Below are 19930 nucleotides of genomic sequence, written 5' to 3'. Positions count from 1 at the left end.
CTTACATAACAGCGAAGGTCTGCTGGGCAGCTTGTGAGCCGGTGGAAGTGACTGAACAGCTCCAGGCACGGAGCTGCTGTGTTTGTCCTCATGATGCTTTAACCTGCTGCCGAAGAGGGAAGAAAGACAAACTGCACAGAAAAGTTCAGGATAAAAGTAGCTGTGTGCCTGTCAGCTGCTGCAGGTTTCATAACCGGGGGCTCACACCAAAAGAGTCGTGAGGGGCTGTGGTCGCTTCTGCCGCCGGAAGAGGCCAAAGGGGCGGGGCTTATATGTATAGCAACTAGCAGATATATATAATAATCCATCCATACATCGGTTCCCTCTTTCATCATGGATCGTACTCTGGGCCTTCTTTGTGTTTCTTTGTGTTTGCACTCTGCCGTTTTCCGCTTTTTTCCATCTTTTTTCCGCTTTTTTCGACCTTTTTTCCGCCTTTTTTCCACCTTTTTTCTGCCTTTTTTCCACCTTTTTTTCTGCCTTTTTTCCGCCTTTTTTTCAATTTTTTTCTGCCTTTTTTCCACCTTTTTTCCGCCTTTTTTCCGCCTTTTTTCCACCTTTTTTCCGCCTTTTTTCCACCTTTTTTCTGCCTTTTTTCCACCTTTTTTTCTGCCTTTTTTCCGCCTTTTTTTCTGCCTTTTTTCCGCCTTTTTTTCAAATTTTTTCCGCCTTTTTTCCGCCTTTTTTCCGCCTTTTTTCCACCTTTTTTCCGCCTTTTTTCCACCTTTTTTCTGCTTTTTTTTCACCTTTTTCCGCCTTTTTCCCACCTTTTTTCCGCCTTTTTTTCCACCTTTTTTCCAGCCTTTTTTTCACATTTTTTCTGCCTTTTTTTCGAATTTTTTCCACCTTTTTTTCCGCCTTTTTTCCACCTTCAGAACCCAGATCGGCCCTAATTGGCTGTCTACAGTCTCTTACAGGAAGTAAGCGGACGCACTCCGATCAACGGTAAACACGGTGGATAGAAGAGGCTCGCTGAGCATTTGGAAGATCAGGACATCGTAGATGGTTCCAAGCATCATGTTGCAACACTGGTGGTTAGATCTCAGCCCCCCCCGCCGGCCACCTGCAGAATGCAGCTTGTGTAACGTTCATTTCTGAGGATGCGTGAGTCGACCAATGAACCAACCGATGAACGTGCTTAACAGCAGGTGTATTTCCAACCTGACCGGGGGCTCACAACCCGCCGCTTCTACTTCTTCTGCCGCCAGAAGCGGCCAAAGGGGCGGGGCTTATATGTATAGCAACTAGCAGATATTTATAATAATCCATCCATACATCGGTTCCCTCTTTCACCATGGATCGTACTCTGGGCCTTCTTTCTGTTTCTTTGTGTTTGCGCTCTGCCATTTTCTGCTTTTTTCCACCTTTTTTTCCGCTTTTTTCCACCTTTTTTCCGCCTTTTTTCCACCTTTTTTCTGCCTTTTTTCCACCTTTTTTTCTGCCTTTTTTCCGCCTTTTTTTCTGCCTTTTTTCCGCCTTTTTTTCAAATTTTTTCCGCCTTTTTTCCGCCTTTTTTCCGCCTTTTTTCCACCTTTTTTCCGCCTTTTTTCCACCTTTTTTCTGCTTTTTTTTTCACCTTTTTCCGCCTTTTTCCCACCTTTTTTCCGCCTTTTTTTCCACCTTTTTTCCAGCCTTTTTTTCACATTTTTTCTGCCTTTTTTTCGAATTTTTTCCACCTTTTTTTCCGCCTTTTTTCCACCTTCAGAACCCAGATCGGCCCTAATTGGCTGTCTACAGTCTCTTACAGGAAGTAAGCGGACGCACTCCGATCAACGGTAAACACGGTGGATAGAAGAGGCTCGCTGAGCATTTGGAAGATCAGGACATCGTAGATGGTTCCAAGCATCATGTTGCAACACTGGTGGTTAGATCTCAGCCCCCCCCGCCGGCCACCTGCAGAATGCAGCTTGTGTAACGTTCATTTCTGAGGATGCGTGAGTCGACCAATGAACCAACCGATGAACGTGCTTAACAGCAGGTGTATTTCCAACCTGACCGGGGGCTCACAACCCGCCGCTTCTACTTCTTCTGCCGCCAGAAGCGGCCAAAGGGGCGGGGCTTATATGTATAGCAACTAGCAGATATTTATAATAATCCATCCATACATCGGTTCCCTCTTTCACCATGGATCGTACTCTGGGCCTTCTTTCTGTTTCTTTGTGTTTGCGCTCTGCCATTTTCTGCTTTTTTCCACCTTTTTTTCCGCTTTTTTCCACCTTTTTTCCGCCTTTTTTCCACCTTTTTTCTGCCTTTTTTCCACCTTTTTTTCTGCCTTTTTTCCGCCTTTTTTTCTGCCTTTTTTCCGCCTTTTTTTCAAATTTTTTCCGCCTTTTTTCCGCCTTTTTTCCGCCTTTTTTCCACCTTTTTTCCGCCTTTTTTCCACCTTTTTTCTGCTTTTTTTTTCACCTTTTTCCGCCTTTTTCCCACCTTTTTTCCGCCTTTTTTTCCACCTTTTTTCCAGCCTTTTTTTCACATTTTTTCTGCCTTTTTTTCGAATTTTTTCCACCTTTTTTTCCGCCTTTTTTCCACCTTCAGAACCCAGATCGGCCCTAATTGGCTGTCTACAGTCTCTTACAGGAAGTAAGCGGACGCACTCCGATCAACGGTAAACACGGTGGATAGAAGAGGCTCGCTGAGCATTTGGAAGATCAGGACATCGTAGATGGTTCCAAGCATCATGTTGCAACACTGGTGGTTAGATCTCAGCCCCCCCCGCCGGCCACCTGCAGAATGCAGCTTGTGTAACGTTCATTTCTGAGGATGCGTGAGTCGACCAATGAACCAACCGATGAACGTGCTTAACAGCAGGTGTATTTCCAACCTGACCGGGGGCTCACAACCCGCCGCTTCTACTTCTTCTGCCGCCAGAAGCGGCCAAAGGGGCGGGGCTTATATGTATAGCAACTAGCAGATATTTATAATAATCCATCCATACATCGGTTCCCTCTTTCACCATGGATCCTACTCTGGGCCTTCTTTCTGTTTCTTTGTGTTTGCGCTCTGCCATTTTCTGCTTTTTTCCACCTTTTTTTCCGCTTTTTTCCACCTTTTTTCCGCCTTTGGAATCCAGATCGGCCCTAATTGGCTGTCGTCGCATCGCATCACTGCTCATTTGCATAAAGTTGAGCCTTTCTCAACTCTTGAAGCTCATGAAGCTCACAACGCCGGCCGCTCATCGACGGCAGCTTACATTGAAAATGAACGGCAAGCTCAGAAAACACGATAAATCCCTTTAAACATGCAGTTAAGTCTTTGGATGGGCTGGAAACCAAAGCTCTAACCTGAAATATTTTCAAGGACATCCTGCAAAGACGCCCACTGATGAGCTCTGAATGTTTTCTTTGAAAGACTCTGACAGAAGAGAAACCGGATCCAGCATTCAACTTTTTTAATTCGACTCCATCCAATTAGTTTTCTTCCCTCGACTCTGACCTTCTTGGTCCTGATCAATACTCCTCCTGATAATGTGATTAGAGATAATACAGAAAACAGTGTCCTTATTTACTGAAACACAGAGGAAGTGAGCGAGAAACTAAGTGAACCCCTGATCCAGCAGCTTGCAGCAGCAGCTTCAGCTGTCAGCCTCTTTTCAGACTTTTCAGACTCTCCAAACTCCAAGATGGCCTCACATCTGACTCTAGAATACTTTGGTATCCAGAGGAGTTCATGGTGGACTCAATGACTGCAAGGTGCCCAGGTCCTGTGGCTGCAGAACCAGCCCAGATCATCAGCCCTCCACCACCGTGCTTGACAGCTGGTATGAGGTGTTTGTGCTGATCTGCTGTGTTTGGTTTCCTCCAAACGTGCTGCTGTGCATTAGGACCAAACATCTCCACTTTGCTCTGGTCTGTCCAAAGGACATTGTTCCAGAAGTCTTGAGCTTTGTTCAGATGCAGCTTTGCAAACCTAAGCTGTGCTGCCATGTTCTTTTTAGAGAGAAGAGGCTTTCTCCTGCAGCCCTTCCAAACAAGCCATCCTTGTTCAGCCTTTTTCTAACTGTGCTGTCATGACCTTTAACCTTTAACATGCTAACTGAGGCCTGTAGAGTCTGAGATGTAGCTCTGGGCTTTTTCACCTTGGGGTGAACTTTAACCTTTAACATGCTAACTGAGGCCTGTAGAGTCTGAGGTGTATGACCTTTAACCTTTAGCATGCTAACTGAGGCCTGTAGAGTCTGAGATGTAGCTCTGGGCTTCTTCACCTTGGGGTGAACTTGCTGGGACGTCCACTCCTGGGAAGATTGACAGCTGTCCTGAATGTTTCCCACTTGAGAATAATCTTTCTCTCTGTAGAATGATGGACTCCAGATAGTCTGGAAATGGCCTTATAACCCTTCCCAGACTGCACCTGGCTGCTGCTTATGTGTAATATCAGAGGTTGTATTTACCTTATTTTAAAACTGGAAACTCTATGAAAGACTTTCTATTTCACATGTGAATCACAAAAAACCTTCAAGTCTAACTAAGTTCCCCCGGTTTAAGTTGCCAGATCTGCATGCATGTCCACCCATCTCCTCCATCTCTGCCTGAGTTTGGTCGGTGAGTCATGCAGTGCGAGTGTGATCTGATTATCGCCTCTGCTGGGCAGAACGTGGGATAAGTGCACGCATGTGTCTGCAGGCACACAGCTGATCCACTGCATGTTAGCAGCCTTGCTGCAAAAATATTGAGAGAATATGTAGGAAAGACAGGGTGTGAGTGTGGGGGTGTTATTCAGTAAAAAGAATGTCCTTTAGCTGTCTGCCACAGTTTGGTGTTTGTGCAACTTCTGTCTGCTCAGGCTGCTGTAAATGAACTCAGATCTTGGTTTGAATCATACTTCTAGTTCAGGGATGTCAGACTCCGGTCCTGGAGGGCCGCTGTCCTGCAGGTTTTAGGTGTTTCCTGATTCAGATTAAATGAATCTCCTCAAAAGATTGTTTCATTCTGCAGAAACCAGCTAATGAGGCATTGATCTGAATCAGGGAAACAGCTCAAACCTGCAGGACAGCGGCCCTCCAGGACCAGAGTTTGACATCCCTGCTCTAGTTGTTTCAAAGTATCCTGACAAAGACAAACTTCTACATCCCATGTTGATCCAGCAGCAGCAGCTTCAGCAGCAGTGAGTGTGAAACTAAGTGAACCCCTGATCCAGCAGCTTCAGCAGCAGTGAGTGAAAAACTAAGTGAACCCCTGATCCAACAGCTTCAGCAGCAGTGAGTGAAAAACTAAGTGAACCCCTGATCCAGCAGCTTCAGCAGCAGTGAGTGAGAAACTAAGTGAACCCCTGATCCAGCAGCTTGCAACAGCAGTGAGTTTAAAACTAAGTGAACCCCTGATCCAGCAGCTTCAGCAGCAGTGAGTTTAAAACTAAGTGAACCCCTGATCCAGCAGCTTCAGCAGCAGTGAGTGAGAAATTAAGTGAACCTTAGGTGTGTTGGAGCAGGGAAACATCTAAAACCTCCAGGACCGGAGTTTGACATCCCTGCTCTAGTTTGGACCAACTTCCGTCTATAAAAAGCTCAAAACAACGAGAAGTTAGCTGGCATAGTTTGGCAGTGAGTCGCAGCAGCGGTTGGTTATGGTGTGTTAAAAAGCTCGCCAAAAAGTTTTCATCACCTGGTGATGAATCAAAGCACACTAACTGGATAATCCATGAGACTGCTGCATCACAACAGCTCTGCTGGTGCGGCTGTGTTCGGTCCTGGCGCTGCGGAGGAAGGACACCGCTGTAACCTGCCTGTGCTGGTATGTGCGGCGCCACAGCAGGCGAGGGGAATACCGCCGAGCTGTTACCCGAGCCGGTGGATCGTGTCTTTAGCCATGATATCAGAGCGGAGCTATGCAAAGCGCCGATTCATGATTCACATGTCTGAGTGTTGGACCATTGTTTCCACGGCAGCACAGACACACACACGGTACTCACACTCTCCTCCTTGACCTTCTCCATGGTGCAGGCGGGCAGCTGCCCCTGCAGAGGCGGTGGGGAAACCCCGTTCTGGTCCATGGCAACAAACAGCTTCCCGTTGACATTTAGAGTTGGATAAAACACCTGGAAACACACAAACACAGAGACCAGAGGGTGTGTGTGGAGATGTTTTTGCATCTTTGAGTCTAATTTTATCTCTCAGAGGTCCAAAGCTCAGCTCAGACCGGCACAGATGATTACAGAGTCAGAATTCCTGCCATGACTTGGCTGAGACACGTGGCAGACTGCACCATGGTTACCAAAAGGCAGGCAGGACTCACGGGGACGAGATTCGGCAAAGAAGAAGACGGTTACAGCCTGAACCCCCCGTCACACCAACCTCCTTCCTGCCCTGAGCATCACTCTCCTGTTCATGTTCAAACCATCACAGCCTCCATTCGTCTCAAACTGGCCCTGAAGAGTCCCTCTGAAGCACGCTTTGCCTCCTTTAGCTCCGCCTCCCGTCCTTCAATCAAAGCCACCGTCTCCGAACCAAACAGAGCATCACACCCGGCCTTACTTTCATAACCTTCCCAAGGAGGAACTGGGGACTGCTTATGAACCGAGGACTGACTGAGCTTCAGAAATGCCTAAATTAAATGCTTTTATTTATGAAGAAAGAAGGTGAGATGTCCTAAACTATGAAGGATGACTCAGGTTTTAGTCCACAAGCGAAGCAAAAAGATGCAAAAACTAGATGAGACTCGTTTCCATCGATGGTTTAAGGCTGGTAACCTTTGCATCGCTACTGGCTGCAATCAACCAGAAGAAGACAAACTTCTAGAAGGAAAACAACAATAACTGTGGTGGACATCCACAAAAGGAAAATGGTGACTTTATTCTGTATCTGGGAAGTTTATGGTCTGTCGGCTCAGATCAGAAACAGCTGGTCAGTCGTGATCCTCAAAGCTGTTTCCATCCCTCCTCATGAGCATCAAGTCGTCTTCAAAGCAGGCAAAACCACCTGAAGAGAGATTCAACGTGTCTTTGTGCTTTTATGCAAGTTATTTTCCACCCAGCTTTTGTTTATCACATCTTTTACAGATGCAGCCCCTTAGATCAGCCAGCTGCTTCACTCCCAATGACTGGGCTGAGTGTAACTCCAGAGTAACCACCCAAAAATTTTTTAATATGGTCTAAAACCACTTAAATGTATGCAGTAAAGCATGTTCTGCCTCATGTGATTCTCAGCTGGTTCCATCTTACTGAACTAGTCGTATTCTCGTGTATTATTTCATCCCAAAAGGTTTCTCATCCCACCTCATGGCACACAGAGAACATCCTGAATCTCAATCTAAATCATTTGAATTCATCAGACTTTATTGATAATAAAACAGAATAAAACACCCCTGTTTTTTCACGCCATCTGCCTTTAATCTAAGTTTCCTCGGCTGATGTTTTTCTAACCATCAGACATCCCGTCTCAGGTGAATTTGAGCGGCTCACCTGCGAGCTCCTGCTGGCCGTGCTGTAGGTGCTGAGTCGCCGTTTTGACCACGGATTGGGCAGGATGCCACTGAAGGTTCCCCCGCTGTACGTTCGCCCCCCGACGCCCTCCACGACGTCACCCGGGACGCTGTACTCGTCGTCGGCCATCTCCCCCTCAGACCCCCGGCTCCTCAGCCGGAAATTGAAGATGGACGAGACCTGACTGCTTCGCCGAGTCCTCGTGGAGAAGGAGCGGGCGAGGAGGGGGTGCAGGGGCTGGAGGAGGAGGTTTAAATCTTGGCTTCTACTCTTTGAAACTTTAGCAGTAAGTTCAGATTCTTCCTCTCTTACCTTTCCCCCGTCCGTCATGTCCACCTGCAGCAGCTTCTCCTCCGATAGGTTCGACTCCACGTCAGCCACGCCCATCAGGGCTTGGCTCCGCCTTCGCTCCTCCATGGTGTCCAACGGCGGGCCAAAGGGCGACAGGTCCGGTGACATCAGGGAGTCGGAGTCGAGCGTTTTCTGCGTAGAAAACTGGGGGAAGAGTTCAAAAGCTGCTAAATTTAACCAACTACTGCAGAGATGATGAAGAAGAAACCCAGAAACCCACTGGAGATATTCCCACGGTAGGGCTCTGATGTTGACCCATTGCTTCCTGAATCCAGACTTAGATCTGAACCCAGTCTGGACCTGGTGCTCACCTGCTGCTCTTTCTTCAGCCTCTCCATGGCCTGCTGGAACTCTCGCTCTTTCTGGCTGGCCTCAGCAATGGTCGCTTGGTTCTGCTCTTCGTACGCCATGGCGACCACGGCCAGGATGAGGTTGACCAGGTAGAAGGAGCCCAGGAAGATGACCACCACGAAAAACACCATGTACGTCTTACCGGCCGAGCGCAGAGTCTGCAGGCGCACAAGTCAAAGTGGACTGAAGGCATTTTATGCTCAAATAAGAAATAAAGTCCCAGAAAAAGATTGGGCACAATGTACAGCTGTGCTAATTGTGTTGTTGCAACAGTACAATCAATGCTAAATCTTTAAATCGTCCTCCTAATAGGACCTTTATACATTATAAATCTACCCATGTGACCGATAAGCTAACATCTGTGGTTCAGCATGTGTTGGACACAGAAAATAACCCCGAAGCAGCGAATATCAGAGCCCAGAACGGCAGAAAGCCTGGTTCCCCTTCACCTCTGAGGTTTGGTGGAACAGAGGGGGATAACCTCAGCTGTTGGTGGAGATCTTTCAAAGAAACCTTTGGATATTTACTCTATGATACCGAATGGACTTGATGTTTTTAGGACGGATTGTTGTCTGTTTGGATCCATCCATCCATCCATCTCCTCACTTCTCTTTGGGGCAGCAGCTTTAACAGAGAAACCCAGACCTCTCTGTCCCCGGCCACTTCCTCCAGCTCCTCCGGGGGGACCCCGAGGCGTTCCCAGGCTATAGTCTCTCCACCGTGTCCTGGGTCTCCCCCGGGTCTCCTCCCAGTGGGACGGGCCCAGAACACCTCCCCAGGGAGGCGTCCAGGAGGCATCCTAACCAGATGCCACCTCATCTGACTCCTCTCAATGCGGAGGAGCAGTGGTTCTACTCTGAGCCCCTCCCGGATCACTGAGCTTCTCACCCTATCTCTAAGGGAGGCCCAGACACCCTGCGGAGGAAACCCATTTCGGCCGATCTCGTTCTTTCGGTCTCTACCCACAGCTCCTGACCATCGGTGAGGATGGGAACGTAGACTGACCAGTAAATAGAGAGCTTCACCTTCTGGCTCAGCTCCTTCTTCACAACAATAAGTCGGTGCAGAGCAACACTGCAGACGCTGCACCGATCCGCCGTCAATCTCACGCTCCATTCGTCCTTCACTGTGAACAAAACCCAGAGATACTTGAACTCCTCCACTTGGGGAAGGATCTCATTCCCGACCCGGAGAGAGGCTGAGAACAATCGTCTCTGATTTGTTTGGATGCAGTTTTCAGTGTTTGATCTTGAATAAAGGAGCCGTTCAGTCATTCTGAGCTAAGTAAGATGACTGGATAGCGGCTGATTACCTGGAGATGAGTCCTGTATCTCACCCATGATCTGTGTTTATTGCATGTTCAACCCTTTGGTTTTGGGTGAAGCTGAAACTGAACACCTACCTGTGACTTGCAGGTATGCGATCCGCCTTCTACATTTCCATATTAACCTCATAAAGACTCTGATTAGATGCTGAGTCAGACATTAAATGCTGACTGACTCATATTCCCAGTTAACAATAACTGAACTGAGCCATGAACCGCTGCACCTGCCTCTTGTTAGACGCTCTCTCTGTATATAATCTCCTTTTGTCTGCGTTATGCTTCCTCTTTCCAGGCTGATGATTATCATTTGCTCCTCGTTTCCTGTTCATTTGTCTGCTTTTCGACTCTCTGCCTCCGCTGTGCCTTTGTTTTAGGTTCTGTCTGGTAAATTATTAAAGTTTATTTTCCGTCCATCACCTGCAGGCCTCCTGCCTTTGAGGGGAAATCCTACTTTCGATGCCTCTGTCTATGCTCTTTTCAGATCTTTTCAGTCTCTGTGAGACTCGGGGCAGAACAAAGGGAAGTTATCCCAACTTTGGACGGTAGAAATCACCAGGCTGCAGTTTAATATCTAATAAAACGCTGTAATTTTACATGTTTTGACCTCATTTGGAGGTTTTTATTCTGCCTAAAACATTTCCTGATGGTTGCATCTACACATGTTTCTTTGTGGGACCGTAAACGATCCTCGGCGTTACCTGGTGGTAGAGGTTCTCCCAGTAGTCTTGTGTCATCAGACGAAACAGCGAGAGGAAGGCCCATCCGAAGGTGTCGAAGCTGGTGTAGCCGTAGTTGGGATTTCTTCCTGCTTTTAGACACTCGAACCCGTCTGGACACTTCCTGCAGCACACAACAGAATCTGTTATCACCTACAGAAATATCTGCAGATCTCTTGCAGGCTGGTAGATTTTCAGGATTTAGAAGATGTCAGCCATCATTAAGCGATGGGAGGGGGGGGGTGATTACATAACCATGAGCAGAGTGTCTCTTACACCTGTGATTCGGAGAATCTAACACCAGCAGTTTGAGCAGAAGGGCGTAGGCGACGTTTTCAGATGCCATCCATCCATCTTTCTGTCTGTTCCTAACAAAAACACCAGCTCTGTTTCCTCCTCACTGTTTACGGCCCGAGGCTCGTTTCCGCCGGGCCACTCCGACCCGCCCACACGCGTCGCCGCGGAGACGCAGCAGACAACACGGGGAAGGCATTTGTCATAATTGATATTCCACATTCACATCCTATCACACTCACTGCCGCCCACGGGGCCACAGCTGATCCTCTGGTGCACAGCGGTCCCAGCGGTGCCGCCGGGTCAGTTTGCAGCAGCTTACGCTCACACATGCAAACGAGATGAGAGGCCGACAGGGGAGCCAAGCTCGGAACAACCCCAGAGTCCTGCTGAGCAACAACACCGTAAGGTTTCTGCTGGACAGAACCCAGTCAAACTAACACAGAAACTTTGGAGTTCTGCTTTGTGTCCATCAGTACATGGTCCACATTCTCAGAGACATCTGGAACCAACGCAGCTGCATGTTCAGCATCACCTGCTACACCTGCTCCTCAGGATCATCCTGCATGTTCCTGTCTTTGCCCCAAAACGCCAACAAGGTGCCAAAATCTATGGTTTAAACCCAACACAGAGCCCCGAATTCCCTTTGGGTCTCAGTGTTCTGGCTGAAGTTTAACAGGAATGAGTCCCCAGAGGTACTTTTCCTTCTGCCAACACTTAAAGCCGTTCTGACTCTGAGGAAACCAGGTGATGCAGAGTTCCAGCTGTTATTTTGTCCCATTCTTCCTTAAACAGGTCTTAAGGTGTGCAGCAGTGCGGGGGGGTGGTTGTATGTGTTGATTTTCAGCCTTTACTCATTCTGTCAACCCCATAAACAGACTAAACTGATCAGTTTTACATGTTATAACATTCCTAAAAGGCTTAAAATAACTTTTACAGCCACAAATTGGAAAAACTTGGGATAGTTTTCTGCAAAAAACAGTTATTTTGATCTTTTCTCTTACTTTTACTTCCTGTCAGACAGTCTGAACTCAACAGATTTCCTGTTCAGCTTCATTTAATCTGTTAACAAACATCATTTCTACACCTCAGACCTGCAGCATCCCATAAAGTCAGTGAACCTTTTCCCACTTTGTGTCCTTCTGCCAACACTTAAAGCCGCTCTGACTCTGAGGAAACCAGGTGATGCAGAGTTCCAGCTGTTATTTTGTCCCATTCCTCCTTAAACAGGTCTTAAGGTGTGCAGCAGTGCGGGGGGGTGGTTGTTTCTCTGCTGGGGACAGGTCAGGACTGCAGGCAGCCAGTCCAGCACCCGTACCTCTTCTTCCTCAGCCAGGCCTTTGGACTGTGGCAGAATGTGGTTTTCCATGGTCTGCTTGAACAATGCTGGGACGTCCCTGGAAAAGATGTGGCCTTGAAGGCAGCATATGTTGCTGTAAAATCTCAGTGAGCTTTTCTGCATTAATGCTGCCGTCACAGAAGTGGAAATGAGCTTTGCCCCCTGATCCAACCCCATACCATCACAGAGCCTGGCTGCAGGGACTGGTTGCTGACAGCAGGCTGGATGCTGCTTTTGCTCTTTGCTCCATTTCTTCCAACAAAGATGTGGAATACTGATGGGTCTGACCACAGCACACGTTTCCACCGTGTGACGGTCCATCCCAGACGCCTCCGAGCCCAGAGAAGTGGACGAGGTTAACATCAGGCTTCTTTCCTGCACAGTAAAGCTTGTGAATGGAACTCTGTATTGTGGTGCTGGACAAAGGTTTCCACAGTAATCCCTTGTCCAGGTGCTTCTATCAGCTGCTGATGAATGACGGTTCTTGATGCAGCGTCTGAGGGGTCAGAGGTCACGGGGTCCGGCTCAGGCTTGCTCCCTCGTCCTTTACACTGAAACTCCTCCAGATTCCCTGAATGCTTTAATGATATTCTGCTCTGTAGAGGAAGAAATATGCAGATCCCTTCCAGTCTTTCTCTGAGGAACTTTGTTTTAAACACAAACTGGAGCTCCCCTGAACATCTTTGCTGCTCATGGAGGCTGCTTTAGGACCAGATCATGTGTTTGAAATACCTGGTAAATATCTTTAACTAAACCGAAGGTGTTGCAGCCTGAAATGCCACAAAATTAATGTATATTAACTATTTAAATTGAGCTAACGAGCTAAAACATGACAGATTTGTCCATTTTAGGCTTGCTCCCAGAAATATGCAGATCCCTTCCAGTCTCCTCATAAACTAAATAAAATGTTGATCAGACAAAACATTAAATACAGTCTTTAATGTAATAAAAGTCTAATAAAGAGTAAGAATAAACTGCTACATTCAACTCAAATGGTTGTGGGACGTTTGAACATTGATATGAGGTCTAATCACAGGCATCATTTTGAAATTGTCATCAGAGATACAGGCATGACAGCTACATAATTATAAGTGAGCTGGTATTCATTCCTCATTCCTTCTCTGCTCTGATTGGCTTATCAAACGAACCAATCGTCACGCCTCACGTCTCAACCTGACCAACCCGGTGAAGGAAAGGAGTCCGATCCAGTCAGAGGCAATGAAAGGGTGAGTCATGCTTCCATTGTAGGAAAATGTAAAAATACTGAATGTGATCAGAGGAGATTTAAAAGTAGGTTCACTCCCACCCAGCCCTGCTTTAATGTCTCCTTTTATTCAAGATGGAAGGTTAACATGCAGAGAAACAGACCCGGTTGTTAATTTAGCAATAAAACATGGAGATCTGTTGTCGTTATCAGATTAGAAAAATGTTCTGTGATTTAAAGACATGTTAAGTTCTGCTCTGCTCTCCTGTCAGCTGCAGCAAAGCCGGAGATGGAAGTTAAGGCCGGATGAACAGGTGAGTTTGTGGGTTTGAGTTGTACCAAAGCATGGAGGAGTCAGTGGAGCTGACATTAACAGCTCCATGAGCACAGCAGCGTGAACAGACCGCTGGTTGAACAAAGCTCTGACTCACCCAGGACTTTCATGCTGAGGCACAGATAAAGGTTGCTGCTGTGCAGACACTGTTCGGGGATTCAAACCGACAACCCCGCGGTCACAAGCAGACCGAGGTGACACGTCCCGGCCGCTGATTCATCTCCGGCCAACCTGCTCGTATTTATCATCATTTTACGCCACATTTGGTGGGAGCTGGTGATTCATTAGCTTAAAATCCAGGCCTGTGCAGCAACAACAAATGGATTAAACTCCATGTTTTGCTCTTTTGGAGAACTGAAATAGACTAAATATAAAATAAAAACCTTCTGAAACAACAGTTATTAGTGGTAAAACGACCTGTGCATTTAACATGGTAAGAAGAAGCTAAGCAGCAGCCGGCACCAGCAGCCATGTGAATGCAGATAAAGGCTTCAAATGGCAGCTGATTGAGGCTGTGCAGTGCAGTTATGTAACGTGACTCTGATAATAAACTTAGTGCAGCTGCTGATATCAACATTACGGTAACAACAATCAATGCTGATCGGATCAGACGGTCCAGGAGGTCGGTGACGCCGAGATTACAGTAACAGCTTCGGAGAAAATTCAGATCTGCTGATGTTACCGTTTAAAACTGAGTGACGAGAGGAGGAAAAAGGCAACACACAGTGCATGACTAACCACTCGTGCACAGCCAGGCTCGACTGACACCAACTCAGAGCAAGGCCACCGCATCCAAGTGTGTCATTCCTCCACTTCCACCCATCCATCTCATGGCAAGTGAGTCAACATGGTGGCATGTGAGTGCAGAGAGAGGCTGTGAAGTGTGTGTGACGGCTCAGCTGAGTGTGTGTGTGCCTAAAGATGGTGGACAGTGCAATAAGTGTGTTTGGAAAAAGCCGACAGGAGGTTACTGTGTGTGAGGTGTCAGAGGGTGAGAGCCGGCGGTTATCTCTCACACACACCTCTGTGTGTGTTAATGGAGGGACGCCACTTCAGACCCCGCTCTCACACCAAAGGGGGCCCCTCAGCCGGGCACTTACACACCTACATCACAGCGGCTGCCGTGACAGACAGCTGCTGCCGTGGCGACACGAAGATTCAGACACCCCAACGCTAAATTTAGATTAAATCCAGCCGAAACACTTCGGAGAACCAACGCTCCGAGGCTCAAACTCCACAGGCTTTCATGTCAGAAATGAGAAAATATATCATTTAAAAGCAGAAAAACGTGGCATTGACAACATCTGTCAACATCTGCTGGACCTTTCCTGTCTGACGGAGGATTCCTGGGTCGTGTTTAAGTGTTTTCAGGTGGTGAAACAGCTGGACTGCAGCAGCTGGAACAGATGCAGGATGTGGTTTAACTCTGCCCTGCTGAAATATGCAAGGCCTTCCCTGAAGAAGCTGCAGATGTTGCTCTAACACCTGTTCACACCTTTCAGCTGCGATGGAGCCTTTCCAGATGTGCAGGTTTCCAGTTCCAGAGGCACAAAGGAACCCTTTTGATGACTTTAAGCTGTGGAGATGATGGAGGATTGTTCTGAATCTGCCGTCCAGCTTCCCTTTCTGCCTCTACGGAGCTCTTTTTGCGCCCGATGATGTCACCGACCTGTTGCTAACGAACCCAATTAGCTCCATCAGGCCCCTCCAGCTGCTTCTTTCTACTTACTTCTCCAGCCTTTTCTTGCCCCTGTTCCAACTTCTCTGAGAAGTGTTGCTGCCGTCAGATTAAAGATGAGCTCCAGAACTTTTACAAACTGCACTCAGCGTTTGGCCATTGCTGCTTTTTAACCATATGAGGGCGACAGGGTGGAGCTGGAGAGTAATAACTGAAGCCCTGATGTTTATCTAACTGCCAGCACACTGATCAGAGGGAGTGAATCGAGCCGTCGTGAGGTTATTGGAGCCAGACAAGCTTGGAAGATGGCAGAAATCGGCGGTGAACAAAGGAACCTGAGTCCATGATCTCTCTGTCATTACTCGGTAAAGTTCAGCTGTTTCCCGTGCACGGAAACCTGAGACTGGACCTGTGCGTGAAACAGCTGGACAGAAAGAGACGTGGACGGGCTCATTCAGAGACAAACATGCTGGCACTATTCTGGGAGACATCCTGGGGATTTCTGTGTTTTCGCTTCATGCTCCCTCTGCCATTTCATTCTGTTCCCCATGACCTCCTGCACATTTAAACACACACACACCTCTAATTATAACACTCAGGTAAACTCAAATCCGGGAGGAAGAGAGTACTTATCATCGCTATAGCAACCATATCCCAGCTCTGGTTGCCGGGGGAGACCGTTTTGTGGCACCTCTATTGGGAGACAGACAAACCCTGCTTTGTTTTTTTCTGTGTGTGTTTTCTCCAGCTCACCTCATCAAGTCCAGGGAACATTCTGCAAGTTTACCTCAGTTTTCTGATTAAAACTCACTAAAATCAAACTACTTTATTCGATCTACCAGGCGGAACAACGTGGTCACGTCGTCACAGCTCAGAGCACAACTCCTGACCTCTGAGGCTTAGCTGCTTTCGCTCATTAATCAGCGGTTTAATCCACTTAAACGGACAAGAAAACATCCCCCCCACTGCAACATAATCTAATTCACAGTAGTCCAGTTCAATCATGCCTAATCTGGTTAATCAGATTCAACCCATCCTAATTCAATATTATTCTAAGCTGGTGAACAATTGTAGGATTTACAAATAGTCGACTTCTTTAATTTAGTCATTTAAGCTTTACCCAATATAATCTGGACCAGTTTTCTGTGTCTGTCTCCATATAATAAGCAGTCTGATGTCCCAGCTCCTCCTGCTCTAATCTAAACCTTATCCCAAGCTAGCCTGAGTTTACTTGGTGCTAAAGTGTATCCAACTCCAGCCTAAAACAATCTCAATCTAATCTTGTGGTCTATAAGAGCTGAGCTGCATCAACAAGAGAGACGAGTGCTTTACCGACTTAATTAAAGTTAATTATCTGGGCGTCTACTATTGCTGGTGCATCCCGCCACAAACGCCTAAGGACGCCTTGTCTGATAGATGCTGCAGGCGTCGATAATTAAAATAAATAAGTAAAAATGAGGTAAAGTATTGAGAAAAAAACTCAAACCAAGAACCAAACATGGCAGACACTCAGAGTGTTTTTAATGACAGCATCATCCACCCTGGGTGAAGGTAACTGCTCCTGAGACTCGCTCATGTTTGTGAGTTACATGCTGTGCCTGCAGCAGGAAAACAAACGTGGCTGTTAGTCCATGTAAGCTGCAGCAGCTGCCTGGCTGTACAGCTCCAAGGTTACTGCTCTATGCAAGGCTTGCTGTGCATGACTATCGAACAAGGCGTCCACCAAGTGGATGGTATCCTGCCAGATTCAAGCCAAAGCACAGCATCTTTGGTGTGAACCTCTCCGGTTTAGTTTCAGATGCTGCTTAAAGGAGAATTCTGCACATTTTCATATGTTTATGTGTCTATATTTATGCATTTAGCAGACGCTTTTATCCAAAGCGACTTACAGGTAGGGTAAGGGGGTCTTGCCTAAGGACCCCTACTGGAGGTAATACCTTTCATGCAGGGGATTTGAACCCAGGTCTCCCACATGGAAGGCAATCACACCACTACACTATCCAGTCCCATCCCACACGCGTTCATATGAACGCTTTGGCCGACAGTTTAATTTGAGCTGGAGTTAAACGGCCTGTAGGACCACTGCTCGTCTTTAGAGGTGGAAACAGAGAGGTAGCGACTGGAGGAATCGGTACTCAAGGCTTTGGCAGGTTTTGAAGTCGTCTGCATTAAGCTAAGGTCAGCGTGGCGCTCTCTGTGTTCCCATGAGACGAGCAGACAAAATCCCTGCTGCTTTGATTGTGTTTTAATGTCTCATCAGTGGCACAGCATCTCCTGAAATAGCAGCTAAACCATCGAGGCTGTTAGCATCACAGCACAGAGCGCGCTGGCTGCAGACCAACGCTTTGATCACAGCCGTCCGCGTGGCACTTTGATCACCACATTTGGTCACATTAATAACAGAGTCGTCTCCGATGTGTTATCATTAGAACATCTAAAGCAGCCTGATTATCAGGCACTTATAGGCAGACACACAGCGATCTGCTGATGCATGTTCAGACCGCTCGGACAGACGTGTTCACAGTGAGCAAGAAAAATATCAATCAACATTCCAGGTCTGAGAGGACAAGTTAAAAACAGAACCTCAGCAGTCATGGGTTCAGTGTCAGGTTTTCAGTCTGAGAGTCTGGAAGGAGAGCGTTTAAACTTTAAACTTATCCCTTAAAATTATCCCTTAAACTTATCCTTTAAAATTATCCCTTAAACTTATCCTTTAAAATTATCCCTTAAACGTATCCTTTAAACTTATCCTTTAAACTTATCCTTTAAAATTATCCCTTAAACTTATCCTTTAAAATTATCCCTTAAACTTATCCTTTAAACTTATCCTTTAAACTTATCCTTTAAAATTATCCCTTAAACTTATCCCTTAAACTTATCCTTTACACTTATCCTTTAAAATTATCCCTTAAACTTATCCTTTAAAATGATCCCTTAAACTTATCCCTTAAACTTATCCTTTTTACACTTATCCTTTAAAATTATCCCTTAAACTTATCCTTTAAAATTATCCCTTAAACTTATCCTTTAAATTTATCCCTTAAACTTATCCTTTAAAATTATCCCTTAAACTTATCCTTTAAATTTATCCCTTAAACTTATCCTTTACAATTATCCTTTAAAATTATCCCTTAAACTTATCCTTTAAACTTATCCTTTAAAATTATCCCTTAAACTTATCCTTTAAACTTATCCCTTAAACTTATCCTTTAAAATTATCCCTTAAACTTATCCTTTAAAATTATCCCTTAAACTTATCCCTTAAACTTATCCCTTAAACTTATCCTTTAAAATTATCCCTTAAACTTATCCCTTAAACTTATCCCTTAAACTTATCCTTTTTACACTTATCCTTTAAAATTATCCCTTAAACTTATCCTTTAAAATTATCCCTTAAACTTATCCTTTAAATTTATCCCTTAAACTTATCCTTTAAACTTATCCCTTAATCTTATCCTTTACACTTATCCTTTAAACTTATCCCTTAAACTTATCCTTTAAACTTATCCTTTAAAATTATCCCTTAAACTTATCCTTTAAACTTATCCTTTAAACTTATCCCTTAATCTTATCCTTTAAACTTATGGTTTCTGCACAGGCTCTGAAAAGTTCTGCCAATGGACTGAGACCAGAAGACAGAAACAGACAGAAGCTAAAAACATAAATGAACATATTAACATATCCATCCCACAGCTGTTTTCAATCTACTTCTGCATTAATGCTGCAAATCGAACAAACTTTGTTTGAAAAATTCAAACAAATAAGAATCTATTTGTTAAAAAGGGACAAATGTTGTGATTTCACTGCGACGGGAACAGACCGATCTCCCAGGAATCCTCACCATGAAATCTGCATTGTTTACTGGAGGCGGGTAAAATGATTTGAGGACCGGCCGGACGTTGGTTACCATGGCGAAAACGCCGCTGTTTCTTTGAAGAGGTTGGAAGTGTGGTGAAAAATGACAACTTTGATAAAAAGAAGAACTTTGTAAATCACTAAACTCTGATCAGCTGGTCGAGCTTCACTTATTTACGTCTGAAACAACAGTAATTTAAGCATTTTAATCAGCTTTCCCCTTACTTTTACTGCTCAGTGCTGTCGGGACTCTGCCACATAAATAAATATGAATAAAATGCTGGAGAACCCAACCTGACGGTAAATTCATTCATTTATATTGTTTTCCAGCTGATCCCAACTAAGGATTTCTGGTGCCAACATAGAACCAGTGAAAACAGTGTGAAAACAGAGTGAAAACAGAGTGAAAACAGTGTGAAAACAGAGTGAAAACAGAGTGAAAACAGTGTGAAAACAGAGTGAAAACAGAGTGAAAACAGTGTGAAAACAGAGTGAAAACAGTGTGAAAACAGAGTGAAAACAGAGTGAAAACAGAGTGAAAACAGTGTGAAAACAGAGTGAAAACAGTGTGAAAACAGAGTGAAAACAGTGTGAAAACAGTGTGAAAACAGAGTGAAAACAGTGTGAAAACAGAGTGAAAACAGTGTGAAAACAGTGTGAAAACAGAGTGAAAACAGAGTGAAAACAGTGTGAAAACAGTGTGAAAACAGAGTGAAAACAGAGTGAAAACAGTGTGAAAACAGAGTGAAAACAGTGTGAAAACAGAGTGAAAACAGAGTGAAAACAGTGTGAAAACAGAGTGAAAACAGAGTGAAAACAGTGTGAAAACAGAGTGAAAACAGAGTGAAAACAGTGTGAAAACAGAGTGAAAACAGAGTGAAAACAGTGTGAAAACAGTGTGAAAACAGAGTGAAAACAGAGTGAAAACAGAGTGAAAACAGAGTGAAAACAGTGTGAAAACAGAGTGAAAACAGAGTGAAAACAGAGTGAAAACAGAGTGAAAACAGTGTGAAAACAGAGTGAAAACAGAGTGAAAACAGAGTGAAAACAGAGTGAAAACAGTGTGAAAAC

The 19930-nt window shown here is 45.5% G+C and overlaps 1 protein-coding gene across 1 annotated transcript in view; it reads right to left on the bottom strand.

Annotated features, from left to right (window-relative positions):
* The window catches only part of LOC140284372 (sodium channel protein type 5 subunit alpha-like), a 175578-nt gene that overhangs the window by 94743 nt on the left and 60905 nt on the right, over positions 1–19930 (bottom strand). The window contains exons 9-13 of the mRNA XM_072378248.1: positions 10138–10279; positions 8076–8273; positions 7726–7908; positions 7393–7650; positions 5905–6030 (exon numbers count right to left, since the gene is read on the bottom strand). Coding sequence (XP_072234349.1) covers positions 5905–6030; positions 7393–7650; positions 7726–7908; positions 8076–8273; positions 10138–10279 — 907 coding nt within the window. The remainder of the gene's footprint in view (positions 1–5904; positions 6031–7392; positions 7651–7725; positions 7909–8075; positions 8274–10137; positions 10280–19930) is intronic.

This window comes from Leuresthes tenuis, unplaced genomic scaffold (genome assembly GCF_036924035.1).
Source record: "Leuresthes tenuis unplaced genomic scaffold, fLeuTen1.0.hap1 SCAF_24, whole genome shotgun sequence".
Lineage (NCBI taxonomy): Eukaryota > Metazoa > Chordata > Actinopteri > Atheriniformes > Atherinopsidae > Leuresthes > Leuresthes tenuis.
The sequence above is the reverse complement of the archived record's forward strand: the minus strand, read 5'-3'. Positions and strand labels throughout refer to the sequence as shown.